The sequence below is a fragment of the Sorex araneus genome, chromosome 4 (assembly GCF_027595985.1).
Source record: "Sorex araneus isolate mSorAra2 chromosome 4, mSorAra2.pri, whole genome shotgun sequence".
Taxonomy (NCBI): Eukaryota; Metazoa; Chordata; class Mammalia; order Eulipotyphla; family Soricidae; genus Sorex; species Sorex araneus.
Window position 1 is genome coordinate 158,570,475 of NC_073305.1, and position 23,071 is coordinate 158,593,545.

The following is a 23,071-nucleotide window of genomic DNA, read 5'->3' on the forward strand; positions in this document are numbered from 1 at the left end:
TTGGGCAAGGTGCTTATCCTTCTAGGACAGTGGATAAGGTGCTTCTCTTACCTGTACAGTGGGTAAGTAACTTGCATGTGGGTCACTTGGATTCAATCTCTGACAACTCATATGGCCCCCCAAGTAACTCCAAGAGTGATTCCTGAGCACAAAGCCAGGAGTCAGCCCTGAGCACAGTCAGATTTCGCCCCAAATCCAAAATGCAATTTCAAATAAATCAAACCTGGAAACAGCCAAATCATAAAAATACTATTTTTTCCCAGGGTCTTCTCAGCATTAATTTAATCAAAATAGCAAAAAGTTTTAGCTGAAGCTGTGTTCTCTAATTCAGAGATAGACCCTACATTCCTACATTTCGTATAACTAACAAGTATCACTCTTATTTATGTTACTTGTTCACCATAGTTATTAAATGTGCTTCCCAAAGGAGTGGAAAAGGTTTAAGGGAGAATTAAAAACAAAAACTCAAAAACGGGGCTGGAGTGATAGCATAGTGGGTAGGGCGTTTGCCTTGCATGCGGCCGACCCGGGTTCAAATCCCAGCATCCCATATGGTCCCCTGAGCACCGCCAGGAGTAATTCCTGAGTGCAGAGCCAGGAGTAACCCCTGTGCATCGCCAGGTGTGACCCAAAAACCAAAAAAAAAAAAACTCAAAAACATACAAAAGGGAATGGAAGCAATGATTGCTGTGACAAAGGCAACAGAGAAGTTGGATATAATTGTACTCAAAAATAACCAAGCTTTGGCCCTAATAGCATAGGAAAAAATGTGTTTATTTCAAAATTTGCACAAAGTTTTGCCCAGCATTTTCTCAATGCTTGGTAGGATGTGAAGAACAAGTAAAACGACAACTTGCAACAAAGATATAATTCTCAACTTCAAGAAATCCTGTGGCCAGAGGACATAGAAAAACATGCAAGGAATATAAAGTGTTAAATTATTTGAGAAATAGAGCACCTGACGCGCTCAGGTGACAGATGCAGCTAACCCAGATGCGCAGGGTAGGAGAATGAGGAAAGCATCCTGGAGGAAGGACACATACAACTAATCCTTTGCTTGCGTATCTGACTTCCAGTGGCTTGGACCAAACTGGTTTCTACTTCTCTGCTCTGCTTTAGCTGTGCACTCTTCCACGGTCTTGGTGTTCCCTTTAAAACTGTGCCCTGGGAATAAGGTGAAAACTTCACATCTCTGTCCCACAACTAAGGAACCCCAGTCACTGTCACTGTCATCCCGTTGCTCGATTTGCTCGAGTGGGCACCAGTAATGTCTCCATTGTGAGACTTGTTGTTACTGTTTTTGGCATATCAAATATGCCACGGGTAACTTGTCAGGCTCTGCCGTGTGGGCAGGATACTCTCAGTAGCTTGCTGGGCTCTCCAAGAGGGACAGAGGAATTGAACCCATGTTGGTTGTGTATAAGGCAAACGCCCTACACACTGTGCTATTGCTCCAGCCCCAAGGAACCCCAGTGGACTAGATAATTAAAACTTTGATTAAATTATGAAAAATTAAGAGTGGCTAAAGTGATAGCTCAGTGGGTAGGATATCAGCCTTGTACGCAGCCAATCCTGGTTTGTTCCTTGGCAACCTGAAAGGTCCCCTGAGCCTGTCAGCAGTGATCCCTAAGCATACAGCCAGGAATAAGCCCTGAATACAGCTGGATGTGCTCCACGGCCCCCAAAAAATATCTGAAAGAAGAAAAAGCAAGGATTTTTCAAATCAACCATAATGAGATTTGCTGACATCCGAGTTTTTGTTAATTTTATGATCATTTATCGAGGCTGCTGCCTTAAGGAATTAGAGGACCCCAGTAGACAACACAAGTTGAGAAAACAGAGCTGGAAGAGTTCACTTGAAAAGTATGAGGAGAGCACAACAGAGCAAGAACCCCAACAACCAGCAGGCCATTCCGTGGAGCACCCAGCTGACTACTAATCAGCTACCGCTGAATCCCTGGGAAAAAAACAAACTGAAAACAACTAAAGGCCTAGTGCTTGCAGGTCACACAGGCTGAAGCAATGGCAATGTCTGTTCTCAATGGCCAGCATGGAAAACTCATAATTCAGAAAGCATCATATAAAACATATATTTCATAAAATATCTTTCTTTAGTAATGGGAAACATTTCACCCGAGCTTAATGCTGCTCTATTCCCATCAAGAAAGCTTAAGAGAAAGATCTTGAGATGAAACTGTTTTCATAAAATATTAAACATACCAAAGTTAAAAATTATTTATAGTAGTACAAAATATTCAGAAATTAACAAGGTAGATTTTACTTATTAGCGTTGTTTTTGCTATTATTTTGCAGTACCAGGGATCAAACCCAGTTCCAGGGGCCTCAAACATCTAAGTTCTCACCACTGAATGACTCTGAATCAAGAAATATGTATGTGCATATGAATATATGGATATATATTGATATATATGTATGTAGGTATATGTATCTCTATATACACATGTATAAGTATTATGGACATATGTTATATATGTATACATGTGTATATATACATACATATTGGTTTGGGGGCCACATCTGGCAGTGCTCCGGGCTTACTCCTAACTCTGCTCTCAGGTATCAATCCTAGTGTTCTCAGGGGACCATATGGGATACTGAGAATTGACCCTGGTGTGCCACATGCAAAGGAAGTGCCCTATCTGCTGTATGATTACTCCAGCCAAAGAATCAAGGTAAATTTTTTTTTCTTTTCTTTTATTTTATTTTATCTTATCGAATCACCGTGAGATAGTTACAAGCTTTCATGTTTGGGTTACGATCTCACAATGATCAAACACCAGTGCACATTCCCCACCACCAATATCCCGGGTATACCCCCCTTTTCCCGCCCTCCCCCTGCCTCTATGGCAGACAATATTCCCCATACTCTCTCTCTACTTTTGGGCATTATGGCTTGCAACACAGACACTGAGAGGTCATCATGTTTGGTCCATTCTTCACTTCACTGGCAGCTGTATCTCAATACTGTGGGTCACTTTCGGGAACTTCTCAGTGGCAAATTACTGCATACAGTTTGGGGGCTGAGAGTGAGAATAACACTGATGTCCACTTTCCTTCTTTTATAGCTACTCTCTGCACAAGCACCACAAACTACTCACAGTCATCTCTGGGGAATAAGGTTCGTGATCTGGCTGGGGAATACCATTTTCCGGCAGTAAGTGAGATGTGATTCTGAAGGGATACAGTTGATTTTCTTCTGCAGCTTCTTATATTGGCTTTGGTCTGATTACTGAGAACATAGTTTTGCTGTGAACCTCCTGGTGTAGGGGTCTTAGAGGGTGGCTCTCACCGCGTGGCTGCTGCCGCTGCCGCCATTTTCGCTCAGAAAAATGGGGTGGAGAGGGAAAAAAATCCCTTCCCGGGCTGCACGAGGTTGTAGCTCAGTTCGCAGTCAAAATGCATGGCTGCAAGAGTCTGCTCTGGTGCCAAAATGGGTTAGGAGACCTCAGGATCACAGTCAGTAGGCCGAATCAAGGTAAATTTTAAAGTGCCTGATATTCAATCAGCAATTATTCTCCCCAAAAGAGTCCTGCAAATAAGCAGGAAAATGTAGCCTATCATTAAATTTTCAGTTATGATATTCTTATTAAGGCATCATGATTTACAAAGTTATTCATGATTGAGTTTTGGGCGTACAATGTTCTGGTACCAATCCCATTACCACTGCAACTTCTCTCCACCAAAATTCCCTATGTTCCCTCCTACTGCATAATGATTTTTAAAATTATAAATTCATCAGTTGGATCTAGTTAGAAATGTCAAGGTGATGGAATTAGAAGACAAGAACATGACAACAGTTCTTAGAATCATTCCATATGTTAAAGAAAGCGTAGGAGAAATTGTGAACATATTAATTAGGTACAAAGAAGACATAAAAATGATTCATCAGAAATTTACATGGGTGAAAACCACCATGTCTGATGAAAGTGCATCAGTGTCCAAGATGTTACTGAGTTCAAAAGCACGTCCTAAAATACATCGGCAATGAGCTCAACTCCTGTGACTTTCATAGTGACTTTCACAGTGTCACCTAGTCTTCCATCAGTGATACTCACACTGTCAACTATGCACTCTAAAACAGTTTATCAAGCTCTCATTTCCAGGTATAAACATATATATATATATATATATATATATATTTGTAAAGAAAATATTTCCCTCTAAAATTGGTTGCCTCCTACTTTGAACCCCATCAAAAGTGGTGCGGTACTCTTGGAGTATGGGTACGAGTATGAATTCATTTATTTTTAAATTGTGTATTTTGAGGATCTAGGGTCCACATCTATCAGTGTTCAGGGTTTCCTCCAGACCTGTGCCCAGGGACATTCCTGGTGTTGCTTCATGGACTACACGTGGCACTGGTGATAGACTTGGGGCCACACCAGGGCACCCACCTAGTCCCTGTACTGTATCTCTGCCCCACCCACAGAATCTTTGTGGCTTTTTTTTTAACTTTTTAAATTTTAATTGATGAGGTTCTATGATTTATAATACCGTTAATGATAGCTTCCCATGAACATAATTCCAGCACCTTACTCATCACCAGTGTACCCCTTCCACCTTCAAGGACCCCAAGTCCCCTTCCTTCACTCCTCCAACTCAGTTGGCCCATTCACAGAATATTTAAAATGATAATTATGTAGAAATGGTCTTTGAATGATAAGAACTATTGACCGGAAGCTGAAAAAATACGGACTTTCTTTGAAATTAGTTTTCAGCCTCAGGGGCTGGAGCGATAGCACAGCGGGTTGGGCGTTTGCCTTGCGTGCAGCCAACTCGGGTTCGATTCCCAGCATCCCATATGGTCCCCTGAGCACCGCCAGGGGTAATTCCTGAGCGCAGAGCCAGGAATAAGCCCTGTGCATTGCCAGGTGTGACCCAAAAAGGAAAAAAAAAAGTTTTCAGCCTCAGAGACCCCGAGTAATTCTCAGAGCTCCCACAGAGACAGCGGCAAAAAGGCACCATGAACAGTTGGAAGGGCAGGAAGGCCACTGAACCTCCCGTCCTCTCTGGTAACTGCAGTTGGCTGGACGCTGGAGCAGAGGGAACTGTCTGACTGTTCTTCCCTGACTCCCATCCTGCAATTAAACTTTCTCCTATCACACTGCACTTTTTTTCCACTAAGGACACATCAGAAGTGCAGTCAGTACAGTACTTCTGTTATTTTTCCAATGACTAGACCGTGGATTGTTTATTTCTTTCTATTAACATTTTTTTGTATTCTAATAATTTAAGAGTCTTAAATTTAATAATTTAAATAAGTTAAGTTGGAAACAGGACACTGAGTCACTGGACATCTATCCAACTTCCCTCAGTGATACCATCCTATAAAATCTTAATATATCATTAAAATACACTAAATCGATATTGTAACAGTATAAGCTACAAAAAATCTTCACGTTTCACTAGTACTGCGCATCCCCTTTTTTGGGAAAGGAAAAGGAGGGACAGAAAAATACATTAACACTTTGAAATTTTATCATATTTATACTTTTTTAATTTGTATTTTTCTCACAAATTAGGGAAACTTATCCCATAATGTTTCTTTTTAGATCCAAGTTTATTGATTTGCTATTGGTTTACAATACTATAAACCTTGGCGTGTAAGACATCCTCACAACTCTAGAAATGTTTATGCCCCATTGTATCCAGAAAGCTTCAGGGCTGTCAAAATGACCCCCTCTACCCAGTCCTCCCACTCACTTCATTTTTCCTCAGTTGCCATCACTTGCATCACTTCACTTGTCATCCTGTTGCTCATCAATTTGCTTGAGCGGGCACCAGTAACATCTCCATCCGTCCCTGTCACTTGCTCCAGGCACACAAAGAGCCTCAAACCATTCGTTTGGGGTCTTGACGAAGAAGTCTGACCATCTCGTAGGTGGGAGGCCACACGTTCTTTTGATGTCCCGTGGAATCCAGTCGGTAACAGCTCCAGTCCAGCGGTCGTCTCTGAATCACATCACGTGTCCGGCCCATCTGATTTTTGACACCTTGGCAAATGAGACATCGTCCCTGATTCTCGATCATCTACAAAGGTTGGAACTCTGGATTCCTTCTCTCACTTGAGTGAAATGTGATATTCCATCGTGATATTGCCATCATATTTTTTGTATGAATGAAATTATTTGGTAATGAATTCTTTTTTACTAACTAATTTCAGTAGACATAATTATCTAATGTTCTACTCATTATCACAAAAACAGGTAATGCTTTCATTTTGTTTATAGCTACATAATATTTTATTGAGTATATATGTACATCAAAAAGCACAAGACTTTCATCTAATACTTTTGGGAGGAAAGGGAGCTCTCAAACAGTGCTCAGGAGTCCCAGGGCCACTTCTGGTTCTTCTTGGCTAACTGGATTATTAGGATTATTCTAAGGACCAAGAATTCAGTACTGCTCTGGACTTGTCACATAGGGGATCTCTAGGGGCATCCCTTGGGAGGGGACCATTAGAGCCATACCCCTTCTCCCTGTCCCTCCCAGGTGCTCAGAGGCCTTCAGGACCCCCTAACCAGTCCCCATTTGCTGGTGGGGATGGCAGGAAAGAGATTTTTAAAGTCATAGCTATAATCAGTGGATTTGGGCTTCAGTGTCCCTGTACACTAATGTTTTCCTAGTCTGCAGCAGATTGGTCCAATAATGATTGATGAAAGACTGTTTTAAAAGCTACATGCAGGTTTTCTACAGAGCCCATGTGCATCCACTGCATCTATCTCAATTAAATAAAAGACAACCACAGGAAATCTTGCACTAGTTATTGATATGCATCGAATGTTTTAAAAGAAGGCAAGAAAATCAATCGCCTCTAGTTAATTGACTTTCCATCAAAATGACAGAAAGAACACCGTCCAGCCGCAGAATTAGTTTCCAAGTTCACTGTCCTGTTCCTCCAAAGGAATGGGATTGTCATAGTTTATTCTAAACTTTCTGTTTTTGTGAATTAGAGCTAGCGGAGTTTTAAAGAGCAAAGGATTAAATAGTCTCTGTATAGCAACACCGCTCTTGCAAATCAGGAGGTCAGTGGAATAATGGGGTCCATGCTTCTTGTAAGACTAACTTCAAACACAGGAGGCTTTCCTTTATCTGTCTTGGGTTAGTCACAATAGGGGGTCCCTCACCGAAAAGCGGAGGGTGGAGGGAGGAACATTCTTCCACTGTACCTATTTACAAAGCGTGTCCTCAGCTTTGCTCCCAGTCCCACTCAAGTGATTGAGGAAACACCTGAATAAAGAAGTATGATTTCTTTATCTTTTTATTTTTTTTATTTTTGGCTTTCTTGGGTCACACCTGGCAATGCACAGGGGCCACTCCTGGCTCTGCACTCAGGAATTACCCCTGGCGGTGCTCTCAGGAATTTCCCCTGGCAGTGCTCAGGGGACCATATGGGATGCTACGAATCGAACCCGGGTCGGCCGCATGCAAGGCAAACGCCCTACCCGCTGTGCTATCTCTCCAGCCCCATAAAGAAGTGTGATTTCTTTAAGTTGAGAAGTCCTGGACTGAATAATAAAATGATTGGAAAGCAATAATAAAGATTGGAAAGCAGTGATAAGGAATTAAAAGTGGGAATTAAAAAAATTTAAAAAAAATTAAAAATAATAATAAAAGTGGGAATTAATCTAACATTCACAAAAGGAGATAAGAAAGCATCAAGTGAAGTATATAAATAATCCTAAAGTGGAAGATGAAATTAAAGCACAAGCTGTGGGGCCGGAGCGATAGCACAGTGGGTAGGGCGTTTGCCTTGCACGCGGCCAACCCAGGTTCGATTCTTGGCATCCCATAGGGTCCCCCGAGCACCGCCAGGAGTAATTCCTGAGTGCAGAGCCAGGAATAACCCCTGTGCATCGCCCGGGTGTGACACAAAAAGAAAAAAAAATAAAGCACAAGCTGTAGTAAAATTAAAATTAGAACATTAAAAAAATATATGCTTAGTATAACCACAGGGAAAGATTAAGACAAATAGGACTTACCTTAGAGTTAATTTCTAAAAATTAAGGATTAACCATCAGTATTTGAATACAGAATGGGAATCAATAAACTTAGCAGAAAAGGAGGATAATTGAGATGTGGCGTCCAGCGTGTCCTAGTTCTGCTCCAGCCGGGCTGGATTGACATGGGAAACAATGCCGCCCTCTAGTGGCTAGCAGAGACGTTCTTTTCTTAAGTATATGGTCAACTCTTGAATTGGTTAACAATACTATTATACTACAATACTATTATATTTAGCAGAATGATTTGGGAGAATCAATTTTTCCAGCTATGTCCTATAGTAGAATAATTTACAGAAATATTTCTCCAGCGAATTACTCGCTGCTGTATATTTGGTTTATGATCATGAGAAAAACACAAAATAAATTATACCTAACTCCGTACTCTAAAATGTCTTCTGTTTTTCAGATGGCTTATCACTCTCTGGATTTCTCAAGTTCTTCGTTAATTTTGAACCCTAAGGTACTCATCTGTAGTCAGAACTAGCCAACTGTCAGTTAATCATTTCTTTTGCCACAGAATCCGTGAAACACTCCCAACCCAATTCCCTTCACCACGCCAAAACAATTAATCATATCTAGAGAATTAAGTTTGTATGCATCATTTTACACGATCAGATTCTTCATTGTTTTTTGTTTTTATAACTTTTTATCCTAAAGGATTTTAAAATTTAAAAGTTGCAAGTTTAATATGAAAAAATTTTTTTAATTTTTATTTAAAAGGAGTGGGTGTAAGCTATGACCAACAGTAAGCCAGGATATTCCCCTCTCTCTGTGTTCAGGATTATGACTGACAGTACTTGGGGACCATATGTGGTGCTGGGGAAGGAAATGGGGTTAGCTCTGCATAAGGCAAGTGCCTAAACCCATGTAAAGTCTCTCCAGACCCCCAAAGCTTCTATTCTTAACCCATAACCTTGTATTGTTGTCACTTGCAATATTTAATTTATTCTCTTAATAAACAATGATAGAATTATGTTATGAATTATTTGAGAATAAATGAAGCTATGAGTTTAATCCATATGGAATGAAGCATATTTCTCCATGATATGTCGTATTACTTTTTTTTAATCTTTTATTTTCTTGCTTTTTGGGTTACACCTGGCGATGCACAGGGTTTACTCCTGGCTCTGCAGTCAGAAATTACTCCCGGTGGTGCTCAGGGGACCATATGGGATGCTGGGAATTGAACCATGTGCAAGGGTCCGCCATGTGCAAGGCAAATGTGCTGTTATCTGCTCCTGCTGTGCTATTGCTCCAACCCCAGTAATATTACTTTTAAAATCTCAGAAATATATACTTATTAATTCTGTAATTCTACTTAGAAGTGAATACTAATAAAGATAAAAATATTTTAATTACAAGACTCAATCCCAGAAGTATTTATCATACAGAACAACTTGGGATAAATTTTTGTTTTTGTATCAGGGTTGCCACACCTAGTGGTACTCAGGGCTTTCTCCTGGCTCTGCACTCAGGAATCATACCTGGCAGGACTGGGGGACCGGATGTAGTAATGGGCCTCAAACCCAGGTCAGCTACATGCAAGGCAAGTGCCCTCCCCACTCTACTATCTCCCTTAGCCCCCAAACTAAACAACTGGAACATCCTGTTTGTTCAACCATAAGAATCTGACTGAGTAAATTGCACACTGCGATTTATATATTTCTTCAAAATTCCCTCCTGCCTGCCAATTACCATTGGCTCTCTAGTCATGAAGAGAGAGCTCCAAGTTCTTTATATGTCTGTTTCTGTTGACTATATCACCTTGACTGACAAAAGCATCCTTAGACACCTCCACCACACTGGCCTTGATGAACATTCGTTTTCCCACCCTCCCTTCCCCAAATATCAAAGGAGTCACCATCACATATGGAGACTCTACACTCCATCAGGCTTAAACACTCCCTTGTAGACCCTAAGGTACATGTGGTCACTTCCTCCCAGGCAGCAGTAAAGAGCCTGGCTTCTTCAAGAAGCTCAGTGTAAGCAAACTATCATTAAATATTATCAGAATCCAGGGCTGGAATGATAGCACAGCAGGTAGGGCGTTTGCCTTGCATGAGGCCAACCCAAATTTGATTCCCAGCATCCCATATGGTCCCCCGAGCACTGCCAGGCATAATTCCTGAGTGCAGAGCCAGGAGCAACCCCTGTGCATCGCCAGGTGTGATCCAAAAAAATATATATATAGTCAGAATCCTGCAGATAGGTTGGCAAAATAACCTATTTCAGAGAAAAGAAGCCAATTCTTCAAAATTATAAGTATTCTTGAGAACTCTAGGAGAAGGTCAGTTGTATTCTCTGTAACATCATAAAAAGATTCCTTGGATCAAAATATGCAGTCTTCAGAAGTTGTGTACCCTTTCCTCTCATATAATTGCTTATTTTTTATATATTTTATGTATATTTATTATATATGCTTGTCTTCCTTAGCAAAAATTAGGTGAACAAATTATGAATCAATTTCCAAATATCACTTTACTTTGATATATCAGATTGAGAAATTCTGACCTAAAAATAAATATAAGATTTCAAATAGTGAGTGCTTGGAATGATTATATTTCTTACACAAATATATGAATGGTGATATTTATGTAGCACTTACAATATAAAAGATGTAAAGTTCACTATAAAACTTACTATCACAAACATTTTATGAAATGGAAAAATTCTGAGAATCAAGACAGAAACACTCCAAAGTACAGCGTTTACTTAAAAAGATGACAGAGTTCATGCTGAAGATGATATTTGCCAGGGACAAGGGGCTTGAAAATGTATTGTCTCTTATATTGGAAGTGATAATACAAAACATCTGTATTGTCCTTTGTTTCTCCCAAGGAGTATATGAGATCACACACACACACCACACACAATTAACCTTATTGAGTTTATTTATATATGATCCAAAAATATTTAGCTTAAGAAATGAGGGAAGGGGATGGAGCGATAATATAGGGATAGGGTGTCTGCCTTGCACACGGCTGACCAAGATTCAATCCCTGGCATCCCATATGGTCCCCCAAGCACTGCCAGGAGTATTTCCTGAGTGCAGAACCAGGAGTAACCCCTGAACATTGTTGGCTGTGACCCAAAAATCGGAAAAAAAATAAAGAAAAGAAATGAAGGGAGGACACAAAAGATTTAGCTGATCTACCTAAAGAGAAAGAAAAAAGCAAGTCTTTCTAATTGATGACCATTTTATTAGAAAAAGTTGGTTTATGAGCAGACAGAAATACACCTACAAGAGCAATTGGGACAGACCGAGTCGGTCTGCAGTGTGTGTGACACCTGGAGGGTCAGTGTGATGCTCGAGCACTTCACAGCTCGGACCTCCTTGGCGGGCCCACACTGCTCAGCCTGACCTGCAACCTCACAAAGGACCCCTCCCTCCCTGCACAGGGCCTCCATTATCCTCCTCCGCCACCGCCGTCTACCTCACTTCTGGACCAGAATTCACATCCCTTTTCTTTCTTTTCTGAGCAAGGATGATGCAGCCCAAGCCAAAACTACACCTGGCCAAGGTCAGATCAAGGACAAAAGAATAAAACACCACCTTTGGAATAGGTTTGGGGGAGATGAACGATGCCAATAAATCTGGATAAAGAAGCTGATCGTAGCATTCCCAGAAAGCACTGTGGGGAGGGGCCTCTGGAGAATTCCCAGAAAGAGGCAGGTGCTACATAAAGAACCACCGTCGTATCTGCCAGGACCTGGAGTGTGCCCCCTTTATATTGTTAACAGAGATTTATGTTTTTCAAAGGCGTACAGACCCCCAAATTAAAGCATAAAAGAGCAACACTGACTGTTCCGTTAAAGTGGGATGCGGAAGGAAATAAACTACCCCTTCATTTTCTTCTCACCCTGATTTTTTCAAACAGTTAAGAAACAGCCAGGTTGGTGCTGCTGGGTAGCTTTCAGCGCACAGCTGACATCAGAGATGTCTGAGGACACGAAGAGAAAGAGAATGACATCCCTCCCCGGGCGCTGGGAGCCGGGCTTCTGGGGAGGAACGAGCTGCCTGACAGGAGGGTCTCCATGCTCCCCGGGCTCAGCCTTCCAGACCCAAGTGTCTCTAACTTGCGCATGAAGTGAGACGTGTGGACGGTGGTGGCTCAGCGGGCACGAGCTCAGGACCGGGGCCACACGCTGAGCATCACGAGGCACAGGTGCGTCAGGAGGAAGCAGCGCCTGCATGTGGCTGAGGAGGATGAGGAGGAGGACGAGGAAGAGGAGGAGGAGGAGGAGGAGGAGGAGGAGGAAGGGGCTTCACATGCCGGAGGTGCTGCTTTGTAGGGCCTTTCTATGTCCGGAGGGGACGCTGTCATCCCTTGAATCTGAAGGGAAAGAGCAGACACGGTGAACGAGGGTCTGATTCCTGGGCCCCCACTCTCAGTCCTTTGGCTTCTGTCAGGATGCAAAAATGGGGTGTCGCTGCTGGACAAGGCAAGTGTCCCGGGGAGTCAGACTTCAGGGGGACAATTGTTGGAGTCCTTCCTGGCATGACCCCTTGACCCCTAGAGGTGGCAGGACTGGCAGGGAGTTTCCCGCTCCCGCCTTCTCTGAGCATCTGACATTTCTGAGACTTACAGAGACTAAATGGTCTTGACTTGCTGCGTCCCATGGCTTGAGATGTGGAAACGGAGCCCTTGGGGTGCCAGCAACACTTCAACCTTGCCTTGGCCTTAGAGCACCAAGGACAGTGCTCCAGCAGCTTCTTCCTAGTCAGAGCGATACCCTGACTCCCCCCGTTACCTGCTTCCCAGTGCACGCAAGCACCTTCCCTCAGCTTCTAACCAGACTTTTCCTAATAAATCTTGTCATATGACTAAAAGTCCCTGGCCCATGTGGGTGGTGATGTCTCGGCCCTGCGATGTGTGTGAGTTTCTGAGCATCTGCTGTCTTAGACATAGGCACCAACCATCTACTCATTCCTGGGTCCTCATAGTTACGAGATAATGACAGACAATACTCCTCTGAGAAGAAGAAATGCTCCACAAAACAGGAACTTTTTTTTCTTTCCCAGAGATGCTCAGGGATTACTCCTGGCTCTGCATTCAGGAATTACTCCTGGTGGTGCTTGGGGGGCCATATGGGACGCTGGGGATCGAACCTGGGTCAGCCGCATGCAAGGCAAATGCCTGAGCCGCCTGCTCCATCCAGCCCCCGAACAGGAACTTCTTAACTTACTCCTGCTTCACCTCAACTCTATTTCTAAAGCAAATGTCCTCTTCAAAAAGAAGTGGATTCCAAAATTTCCAGTCAACTCTAAGCATCATTAAAAACATGATGAGACACAACAGAAAAATAAGCAGAGCCTGGATTGAGAAATACGTGTCCCCTCCCCAGCTATGTCACGGAGTCAGGCAGAAGCTACCAGAGGGTTTCTCAGGAGCCGCTGATGCAGTAGCACTTACCGACCACTCAGCATTGTCCGTCTTAGAGCATCTCACGTTCACAGGCAGATTGAGGACAAGTTTATTGAAAGCGACACCTTCTTTTCTAGTCCATTTGAATTTATTCATTGCATCCATGAAAGTCAGGTTTCTATATTGCTTGGGGCTTTTGATAATAAAAGGCCAGGTCCTGAATTTAAGAGGAATAACAATTATTCAGAAAAACTTAAAGCATAACATGTTTCTACACCTTTTCAACAACCTTGTTTATTTGTGTACATAGATTACTTACTGCAAAACATTCACGAACTCTTTAGCAGTGATGGGTTAAAATGCATAGCACATAAGGAGCCTCTAAAATACAAATCCTTGTTTCAGGAACTGGAGTATTCCTTTTAGACAAATAGTTTTGACACCAGAGCTTAAAATTCCTCATTTAATCTATTTTGGTTCTAGTTAATATAACTGATAAGTATTATAAGCATTCAGTTCTGAAGAGTTGTAATGACTCTTGCAAAATAAGCCATAAAGCATTTTCATGCATGATACTGCAACAGAGGCGGAAATTTAAATTTTACATTTTTTAAAACCTGACCTCTGCTGCCTGCTCTTTTTGGTTTGCCTAGGTGACAAAAATAGAAACGATCAAAAATGAACCACTATTCTGTTTATTTTTGTTGAAAAATAAACAGGGTACAGATATTTGCTGTTTCCACTTGGTGCTCAAAAAAAATCATAATGTAAAAAAATAGAAATTCAGAAGCATCTTGAAGGGCCAAGGACCTTCTGGTAAGTTATCAAGGGTAGCCAATAGATATTTGGCTCCCGTGAAAACATATGAAGATGTTGTGATGATTTTCAGTAATTACCAGCTAATTAACCTCCAACTTAGAAATTTCCACTCCTAATCTTCACAATTTCATCATTTACTTAATCACTATTCTCTCATACACACAATTTACTCAGGTTTATCAAATGCTATCTTTGAATGTTATACTTCCATATGGGGAGTATACTGTAGCGGACCCCGCGCCAGGCTGTTTTCACTCGGGGCGCCCCAGAGGGGGGCAGGTGAGACCCCTCCCCGCCCCAAGGGACCCAGCCCCAGCAGCTGACCTCCACTACCCAACCGCTGCCATGCTCCAGTCCGCTTTCTGGGCACATTATAAGATACTTCTTACCCATTTTCCATAATTACCACACCATATTTGATGGAGGTCAGACAGTAGGCAACAAAATTATAGAGTAATATGCATATATATATACATACATATATAGGTACGTATATATATGTGTGTGTGTACACACACCTCTTGGAGAGCCCGGCATGCTACCGAGAGTATCCCACCCGCACAGGCAGAGCCTGGTAAGCTACCTGTGGCATATTAGATATGCCAAAAACAATAACAATAGTTTCCATTCCCCTGACCCTGAAAGAGCCTCCAATCATTGGGAAAGACGAGTAAGGAGAGGCTGCTAAAATCTCAGGGCTGGGAGGAATAGAGACGTTACTGGTGCCCACTCGAGTAAATCGACAAACAATGAGATGACAGTGATACAGTGAAAGTAGTAAAGAGAAATGGCAGTAAGTACTCTATGTACAGAAATATATGCCTGAAGTTTTAAAAGAAAAACAATCACAAATTGACACAAATGAGCTCTGACAAAAGTAGAGAGTCCAAAGGAAAGTGGGAAAGTGCCTGCCATACAGGCAGGGGGTGGAGTGGGGTGGGGGGGATGGATATTGGGGACATTGGTGGTGGAAAATGCGCACTGGTGGAGGGATGGGTGCTCAATCATTGCACGACTGAAACTCAATCAAGAAAGCTTTGTAACTGCATCTCAGGGTGATTCAATAAAAAAATGAGCTCTGAGATTGGAACAACAGTATGGTGATCACCAGAGAGGAAAGAGAGTGAGGACAGGAGAACAGGGAAGGAGATCCTTGAGTGAAGAGAGATAAAGCCAGAATTTTTAAAAGCATCAAAATAAACCCTATACAGATGTGAATTAAAATGTTGTTACACGTTAGATAACATTATAAAATGAAGTTAATCCAATAGTAGTAAAAATGTCATGAAGGCTTGTAGAGATATCCAAAATGAATATAAAACAAAAAAATTCAAAAGGGCATCTTATGATGCAGGTAATGTGCTTATAATACAATAAAAACTAAAGTTATGTTTCTTAGATATAAAATATTTTATTTTATTGATATTTTTGTTTGTGGGTCAAACCCCAGTGGTGCTCAGGGTCCATTCCTGGCAGAACCCACAGTGATCTATGAGGCAGGTAATCCAAGCACAGCAGGCCACGTGCAGGGCACTACCCACTGCACTATCCCTCCGGCCCCGAGATGTACAATAATTCAAAATAAAATCATCATAATCATCATCATTCCATTGATCGTCGATTTTCTCCAGTGGTCTCAGTCACGTCTCCATTCGTCGTAACCCTGAGATTTTACAAGCCTCTCTTAACTGGTTCTTCCCAATGGTGCCGCATTGGAGGCTCTTCAAGGGTCAGGGGAATGAGACCCATCATTGCTACTGGTATACGAAATATAAAATTAATCCATCAAAACTATCTTAAAAATCTGAAACGTTATCACTGTCACTGTATCACTGTCATCCCGTTGCTCATTGATTAGCTCCAGTGGGCACCAGGAAGGTTTTAAATAATCAAAAATCTAGGTGGAACTCATCAGCCTGCAACCACAGAAAACGCCACGAGGTGGCGCTGCACTCTCTGATAAGGCTGAGAGCAAACTGAATTTTCTGCAGTGGAAGGTGAATAACGCAAAATACTGCGTAGAAGAAATCTTTTAAACAAAACCCAAAAAAAGCTTTGCCGCTAGGGTAAGTCAGTAAATTATTATTCATCGGGATTTCACAGTATAATGACAGACTAGGTATAAGTTTATTTATAACATTACTGTAAAGACGTGGGGAAATGATGTAGAAAGGGCGCGTCCACTGGTTCAAGGCTGGCTGACCTGGGCGCGTGGACACACCCTCTGGAGACAGACCAGGTAGCTGACACTTCTGCCTCCTTTCCTTTCCCTTTTCAGACCCATGCTCTGTAATAATTCACCAACAACCACTTGTCATCTCAGTCATTTTCCAGATTACCTCTGGAAAAAGAGAAGACTGAAAAAAAAAATTATCCTGTACAGAGGAGTGGTTTGGGGTGCATTGTGGGGGGAGCACACCCAGCTTTCTCCTGGTTCTATGCTCAGGGGTCACTCCTGGCGGAGCTCTGGGAAATCAAGCCCGGTTTGGTCACGTGCAATGCATGCACCTTATTGGCCTATCTTGTGTCCAGGTTCCCAAACTAACTATTAAACCAGAAAGAAATAACCTTAAAATATTAAGTGCTTCTACTATCAATGGGGCTGGGATTACTTAGGAACATTAAGATTGCAGTAGAGGTTAACACAACTATGTTTCCATACATCTGGGCACTGATGTAAATGTCAAGTCAGATGCATGTTTACTTACAGAGTATTATTTATGTATTAGTGTAGCTGGTAAAATAATTCACAATTATATAACCTAACATTAATAAGTAATGCTCTTTTGTATTTTAATTGAAGGATTTTTTAAAATAAATGCAGCAGAGGACTAGGTCTAAGGTTATTGAAAACCATTTTGAGAAAGAAAAAAGAGACAAAGTTTTGGTAGTTGCAACCATTTTAAGACATAATAATGAAACTATTTAAATGGCATGTGAAATTATAGTAACATGAATAGCAGTCAAACAGTAAACAGAGTCCAGAAATAGTTAAAGTATGGTCAAATGATTTCTGGCAAACATTCTACAGCAATTCAGTAGGAGAGTGGGAGTGATATGGCAGGCATAAGCACGTGCCTTGCATGCGGCCAATCCTGGTTTGATCCCTGGCACCACTTAATATCCCTTGAGCACTGACAGGAGTAAGCCCTGAACACAGAGCCAAGAGCGATCCCTGAGGACCGCCGGGTGTGGACCCCAGACAAAAGATAAGACAAATATTCAAAAGCAAAAGGGCATTTTTTCACCAAATGCACCTTAAACAACTTAGTATATTGATAATGAATTTACCTCATATTACATATAAAAATTACATTTAAAATGGATTAACGTAAATGTAAAAGCTGAAATAAAAAATTTTGTAGGGAAAATACAAAAAAAAATTATCACATTATTTAGTAGGCAAAGAGTTTTTACACAGGAGAGCAAATGGACAAGAAAAAAATGATAAAAAGGAGTTGTGGGAGAGAATCAATCTAAAAGATGTAAATCAAATTACAAATTGGGAAAGTGATTTGCAAACACATATTTGACAGAAGACATAGATTTAAAAACATAAAGAATGTTTGTACTTAATACTGAGAAAAGAAGTAACATAATTACAAATGGGGAAGTTTTTAACAGGTAATGAAAAGGAGCATATATAAATAAATGACCCCAACTATGTGTTCATGAGGGCCACAAAGGACAGTATGAGGTGCTGGGGATTCCTCCTGGGTCAGCCATGTGTAAGGCATGAGCCATACCCGCTGTAGTAGGGGACCTATTCACTTTTTAAAACCAGACCTATTAATTTTTTAAACCATTTTTGTCATTGCCAATATTCTTTATAGCAAACCTGTGTGATTTTTACACACTTTAAGAATAAAAGTGATATTTTTCATAAAAATACATATTTATTTTAGAAATAAAACCACCACACAGGATGTTTCCGTCATATACATCTTGCTAAAACTACATAGATAGTGATAATATGTGTTGCAACAGATAATAAAGAATTCATCTAAACTCATCATCTATTCTTTAATGTCTGTGAGCTTTCATTTTTCCTTCAGTCCTGTTAGATTGAGAAGCAGAGAAAACTGCATCATCCAAAAGACAAATCAGGAGACAGGATAGAAAAATCTCTAGTTGTCCACAGCTTGTCCTCTATTGCTACGATGACTCCAGGGTGTTAAAATAAAAGAGAGCACTTAACCCATCACAGCACTAAAAACACAGACTAGAAGATTTGGTATCATAAAATATTTCTTTTTAGTGTTGCATCCTGAAATCAAATTAACAATTTACTGTAGAGCAAAACAGGAAAAAACAACCCATATAAACCATTTTTCTTTCTGATCTTCAAGCCAGTACTTTGTTGCTTTGGCTTTCTATAACATTTATGTCACTGCAATGATGAACTAGACTTGAGAGTTGATTTATAAAGTCTAACCACTTGCTTTATAACAGGAGCTCCTTTTTAACTCATATTTTTGAAGAATAAATAAATTTCACAATGTCATTCAATGTTTTCATGTAGGCAATGACATCTCAAAACTGGCCTTGTTCAGTGAAGCAATTCTCCCTGTCTAAGTAATGAAAAGTCTAGCTGCAATATTTCCTGGGGGGGTAACAGAGTGTGGACTCCAGCAGAACTTGTTAAGACAGGGAACTGAACATTCTAGAAGCTTAAGACAAATTAAACAAAAAAGGAAATAATTAGGCATTTCATTCATCTTGTCAAACACACTAGTTTCAGTGGTCAAAAAAAGACAATACTATGGTAGGGTGCTTGCCTTGAACAGACAACTAGGATTGGACCCCAGGCAGCCAAAATGGTCCCGAGCCCTACCAGGAAGGATTTCTGAGCTCAAAGTCAAGAATCATCCCTGAACACCGTCAGGTGTGGTACAAAAACCAAAGCCCAGTATCATGTTGAGTGAAATGAGTCAGAAAGAAAGAGACAGACATAGAAAGATTGCACTCATATGTGGAATCTAATGTAACTGAGAAGTACAAGTTGGCAACGATGCAACTTCTGGCAGATATCTCTCTGGACTTAGTTACTAAAATACTAAAATACAGAAACCCAAAACCGAGAGGCCGCTAAGTGTGGTCACTCGACCTCATACCTCTTCATCCTCAGCAATGGAAAACAAATTATCTAATACTTCCTTTTCAGCAGGTCTGACTTTAGGGGAGAGACTCTCCAAACAATAATAGTGAGTTTTGTTGAAATATTGTATGCAATCAAAGTGAAAGTAAAGTGAAATTTATTAGTTACACAGGCAGGGGGGGCTAAGGGTGGGAGGGCTAGGGGCGTGGGGGGTTAGGGGTGTGTGGGGGGCAGGGTGGAGCTATACTGGGATTCTTGGTATGAGCACTGGTGAAGAGATGGGTATTCGAGCATTGTATAACTGAGATTTAAACTTGAAAACTTTGTAACTTTCCACATGGTGACTCAATAAAAAATAAAAAAAAAAACCAAAGCCCAAAACAAAACATAAAACACATTGCTTTCAGTACCTATTTTTTTCCATCGTTTCTCAAATGAACAGATGATTTGGAAAAGTTTCTGGTCAACAAGCCAAAAAAAAATTTTTTTAAGGAAAAATAGACTACTTACATCTCGGGAAAGAATAACCTAATATTAAAATTGAAAACTCAAGACTATATTCCTGTGCTTCCAAGTGAATTATCTGCTATTTTTAATTTAGCAGCTTTACATTTTGAATCCATTTATTTTTTAATAAAAAAGTAAATTGTATGTATAGATATACATGTAAAGATCTTTCTCAGAAAACAGAAGAGGAAACCCTAGTTCAGTCATTTATAATTTCTCCTTTAAAAAAAAAACAGATACAATCTCATCTTTTCTTAATCTCTCAGTTTTCCATTTTCTTTTACAAAATTGCAATTCCAAGTCTTGCAATTCTCCAATTACAGGTGACTAAATCTATGGCATTTTTGCTATAGCAGCTCAGAAAGACTAAAGCATATCCTTAGAGGGACATTCACCTCCTATTGACAACAGCTACTTCCTTCACTCTCGATCATTTTCATAACAATATGAAGATATGAAAATTTATAATTATATTGTTATTTACCACCTTGCTCCTACTCTAGAATAAAATCACAGGTGCAAGAAAATGATTTTACCCTGTATAGTATTTTATATTTAGTTTCTGTAATGGCTAATTGTGCAAATAAGAGTCAACTGAGCAGACTGGCGTGGAAGAGTGACCTTTAGCTGGCATTAGGGAATTTAGGAAATAAACAATCTCCTATACTGATACAAATTTTTTTCTGAATGGTAAGAATGACCCATGAAGCATAGACAATTAAAACTGCACTCTTTGGAAAACTATTGTTGGTGCCAGGGAGGCAGCTCAGCAATCAGAAGCACATAGCTGGCACTGCCAGTACTTGAGTTAGAATGTTGGCATGCCTGGAAGCCCTGAGTCCCAGCAGCGTTGCCCTAGAGGACATCCCACCACAGACTGAGCAATACCATATCACGGGAATCATCCAGGCTGGTTGGTCAAGTACCATTGTGGGAGGCCTTGAAGTCCCTGAGCACTGCTCAGAAGCTCTCCCCGCCCCTCTCTGACACACACACACACACACACACACACACACACACACACACACACAAACAAACAATATTGCATGTTAAATCTCTAGAAGTAGTTCTGGGTACTTCGTTTCTAACGTGCTTCCTAAGTTCTCTGTCCTCCAGACACGCTGCCATAATCTGACGCAAGTTAAATCAAGTATATTCAGTACAACTCCACTGAGATAAATACGTTGGACATGTGCCTGGTTGGCTGGATTTTGCCCAATGGGTCTTTTTCTTCTGTCCATTTGACTGCAATAAATACTGCCCATAGGACAACTGTGCATTGAATTCTTCAGGCACTTACATGTTAATCACTAAAACTGGGAGTTGGCTAACCGAGGTTATGTTAATGGACATAACAAGCAAGATACTCACCTGATTTTCCAACCTGAAGGTAATACATTAGGATACCACACACAGAAACAGAGGAATTCAATAACACGGTAATTAGTCCAACACCAAAATAAACCCCGTCCTTCCCTGAAACATAACAAACTCTTCATGTGAAAGTATGCTCACTACTTACGTGACTGGCCTGTAGATCTCCTTAACACCAATAAACTGGAGTTGCTCCATAATGTCTGGAATACTGGCACATCGAGTGAGGTTAATTCTTGGGTAATAAAGAAGGTATGAAAGACACATTTCATTCCTGGTACTTAGTCCTCCCTGAAAATAGAGATAATTTGTTTGAGGAAAGCATATGTTCCACTGTTTCTGACAAAAATACAACCTACCCATATCTGAGAGTGTTCCTAATATTGAAGTTTAATGTATATTAAAACTGAAAAACTTAAATAACAATTTTTAGATAGTTACATTTTTAAAGAATTAGTTCTAACTTTTTAAAAGTTGATTTGTAAAAGACCCTAATAATCTCATTAAAAGTTATGTTTCTGTAGTGGAAACTACTCACTAAAAAAGAAAATTTCAAAATATTATGGAATTTTTAAAACATTTTTTGAATCAATCGCTTTGATGGAAACTTTGCTATTTGAAATAAATGTTCTAGCATCTTGCCATCAATTGTGTAATCTGAATGCATACAAGTTTCACATTTTGAATCTATTAGTAGGATATCTACTAAAATAAAAACAAATATCCTCAGTAGAACAGAATTTATAGTTCATATAATGTTACCTGTATGTCTATTCTAAAATCAAAATAAATGGGAGACTAACACCCAAAGATAGTAGAGACAAGGAACAGGAGGATTGCTCCAGGGCCTGGAAACAGGCCTCATGTGCTGGGGGAAAAGACAGTTCAGATAGAGAAGGGAACACCAAGTAAAGGATGCTTGGAGGACCCGAGAGAGATGGGAGATGTGTACTGAGAGTAGACTATGGACCGAACATGATGGTTACTTAATACCTGCATTGCAGACCACAACACCCTAAAGGAGAGAGAGAGAGAGAGAGTAAATAGGGAATCCGCCGCCACGGGCGGGAGGGGGCTGGCGAAAGGGCAGGGAGGATGTGGGAGGGATACTGGGAACATTGGTAGTGGAGAATGGGCACTGGTGGAGGGATGGGTATTCGATCATTGTATGACTGAAACGTACTGAAACGTAAGCACAAAAGTTTGTAAGTCTGTAACTATCTTACAGTGATTCATTAAAATAAAACAAGAAGAAAAAGAAGAATAAAAAGAAAACTACAATCCGTACTTGAGGGGATACAGTAGAAACTGATTGTGAGAGGTTACAGATATTGGCTTCACAAAGATTTAAAAGCAGATTTGAATATGTTTAAAGAAAAACGTATTCAAGCAGTTAGACACAGATGCACTAGAATGAATAAATAGTACATGGCATAAAAGAAAAGGAAACTTAAAATAAAACTTAGAAATTTTAGAGCTGAAAATTTCCATAAATAAATAAAAACTTCCCAAGATTAACTCATAACAGGTCTGACATGTTAGAGAAAAGAATCAGTAAAGCTGAAGATAAAGCAATAAAAAATTTTCTAATCCAAGTAATTCATAAAAATGATAAAAGAAAGTGAAAATACCTCAGAAATTTTGGACAATATTAAATATTCAAAACACATGTAATAAAAAATTGAATTTTTCAGAATGAAAAGGATGGGAGAAAAATGGTTTGAGAAAAATAATATCTAAAATAATCTCAAATTTAGTGAGAAAAAAAGGTTGAGAAAATAAAGTATAAAATAGTCTCAAATTAAGTGAGTAAAAAATTAGTTTGAGAAAATAATGTCTAAAATTGATTCAAATTTAGTGAGTAAAAGTTATGATTCTATTAA

The 23,071-nt window shown here is 40.3% G+C and overlaps 1 protein-coding gene across 1 annotated transcript in view; it reads right to left on the reverse strand.

The window, feature by feature from the left end:
* Nucleotides 1–10,897: 10,897 nt before the first annotated feature.
* The window catches only part of MOXD1 (monooxygenase DBH like 1), an 81,202-nt gene continuing 69,028 nt past the window's right edge, over nt 10,898–23,071 (reverse strand). Inside the window, exons 10-12 of the mRNA XM_004609091.2 lie at nt 21,337–21,479; nt 13,439–13,607; nt 10,898–12,358 (exon numbers count right to left, since the gene is read on the reverse strand). Of these exons, the coding sequence (XP_004609148.2) occupies nt 12,152–12,358; nt 13,439–13,607; nt 21,337–21,479 (519 nt within the window). The 3' untranslated portion in view covers nt 10,898–12,151. The remainder of the gene's footprint in view (nt 12,359–13,438; nt 13,608–21,336; nt 21,480–23,071) is intronic.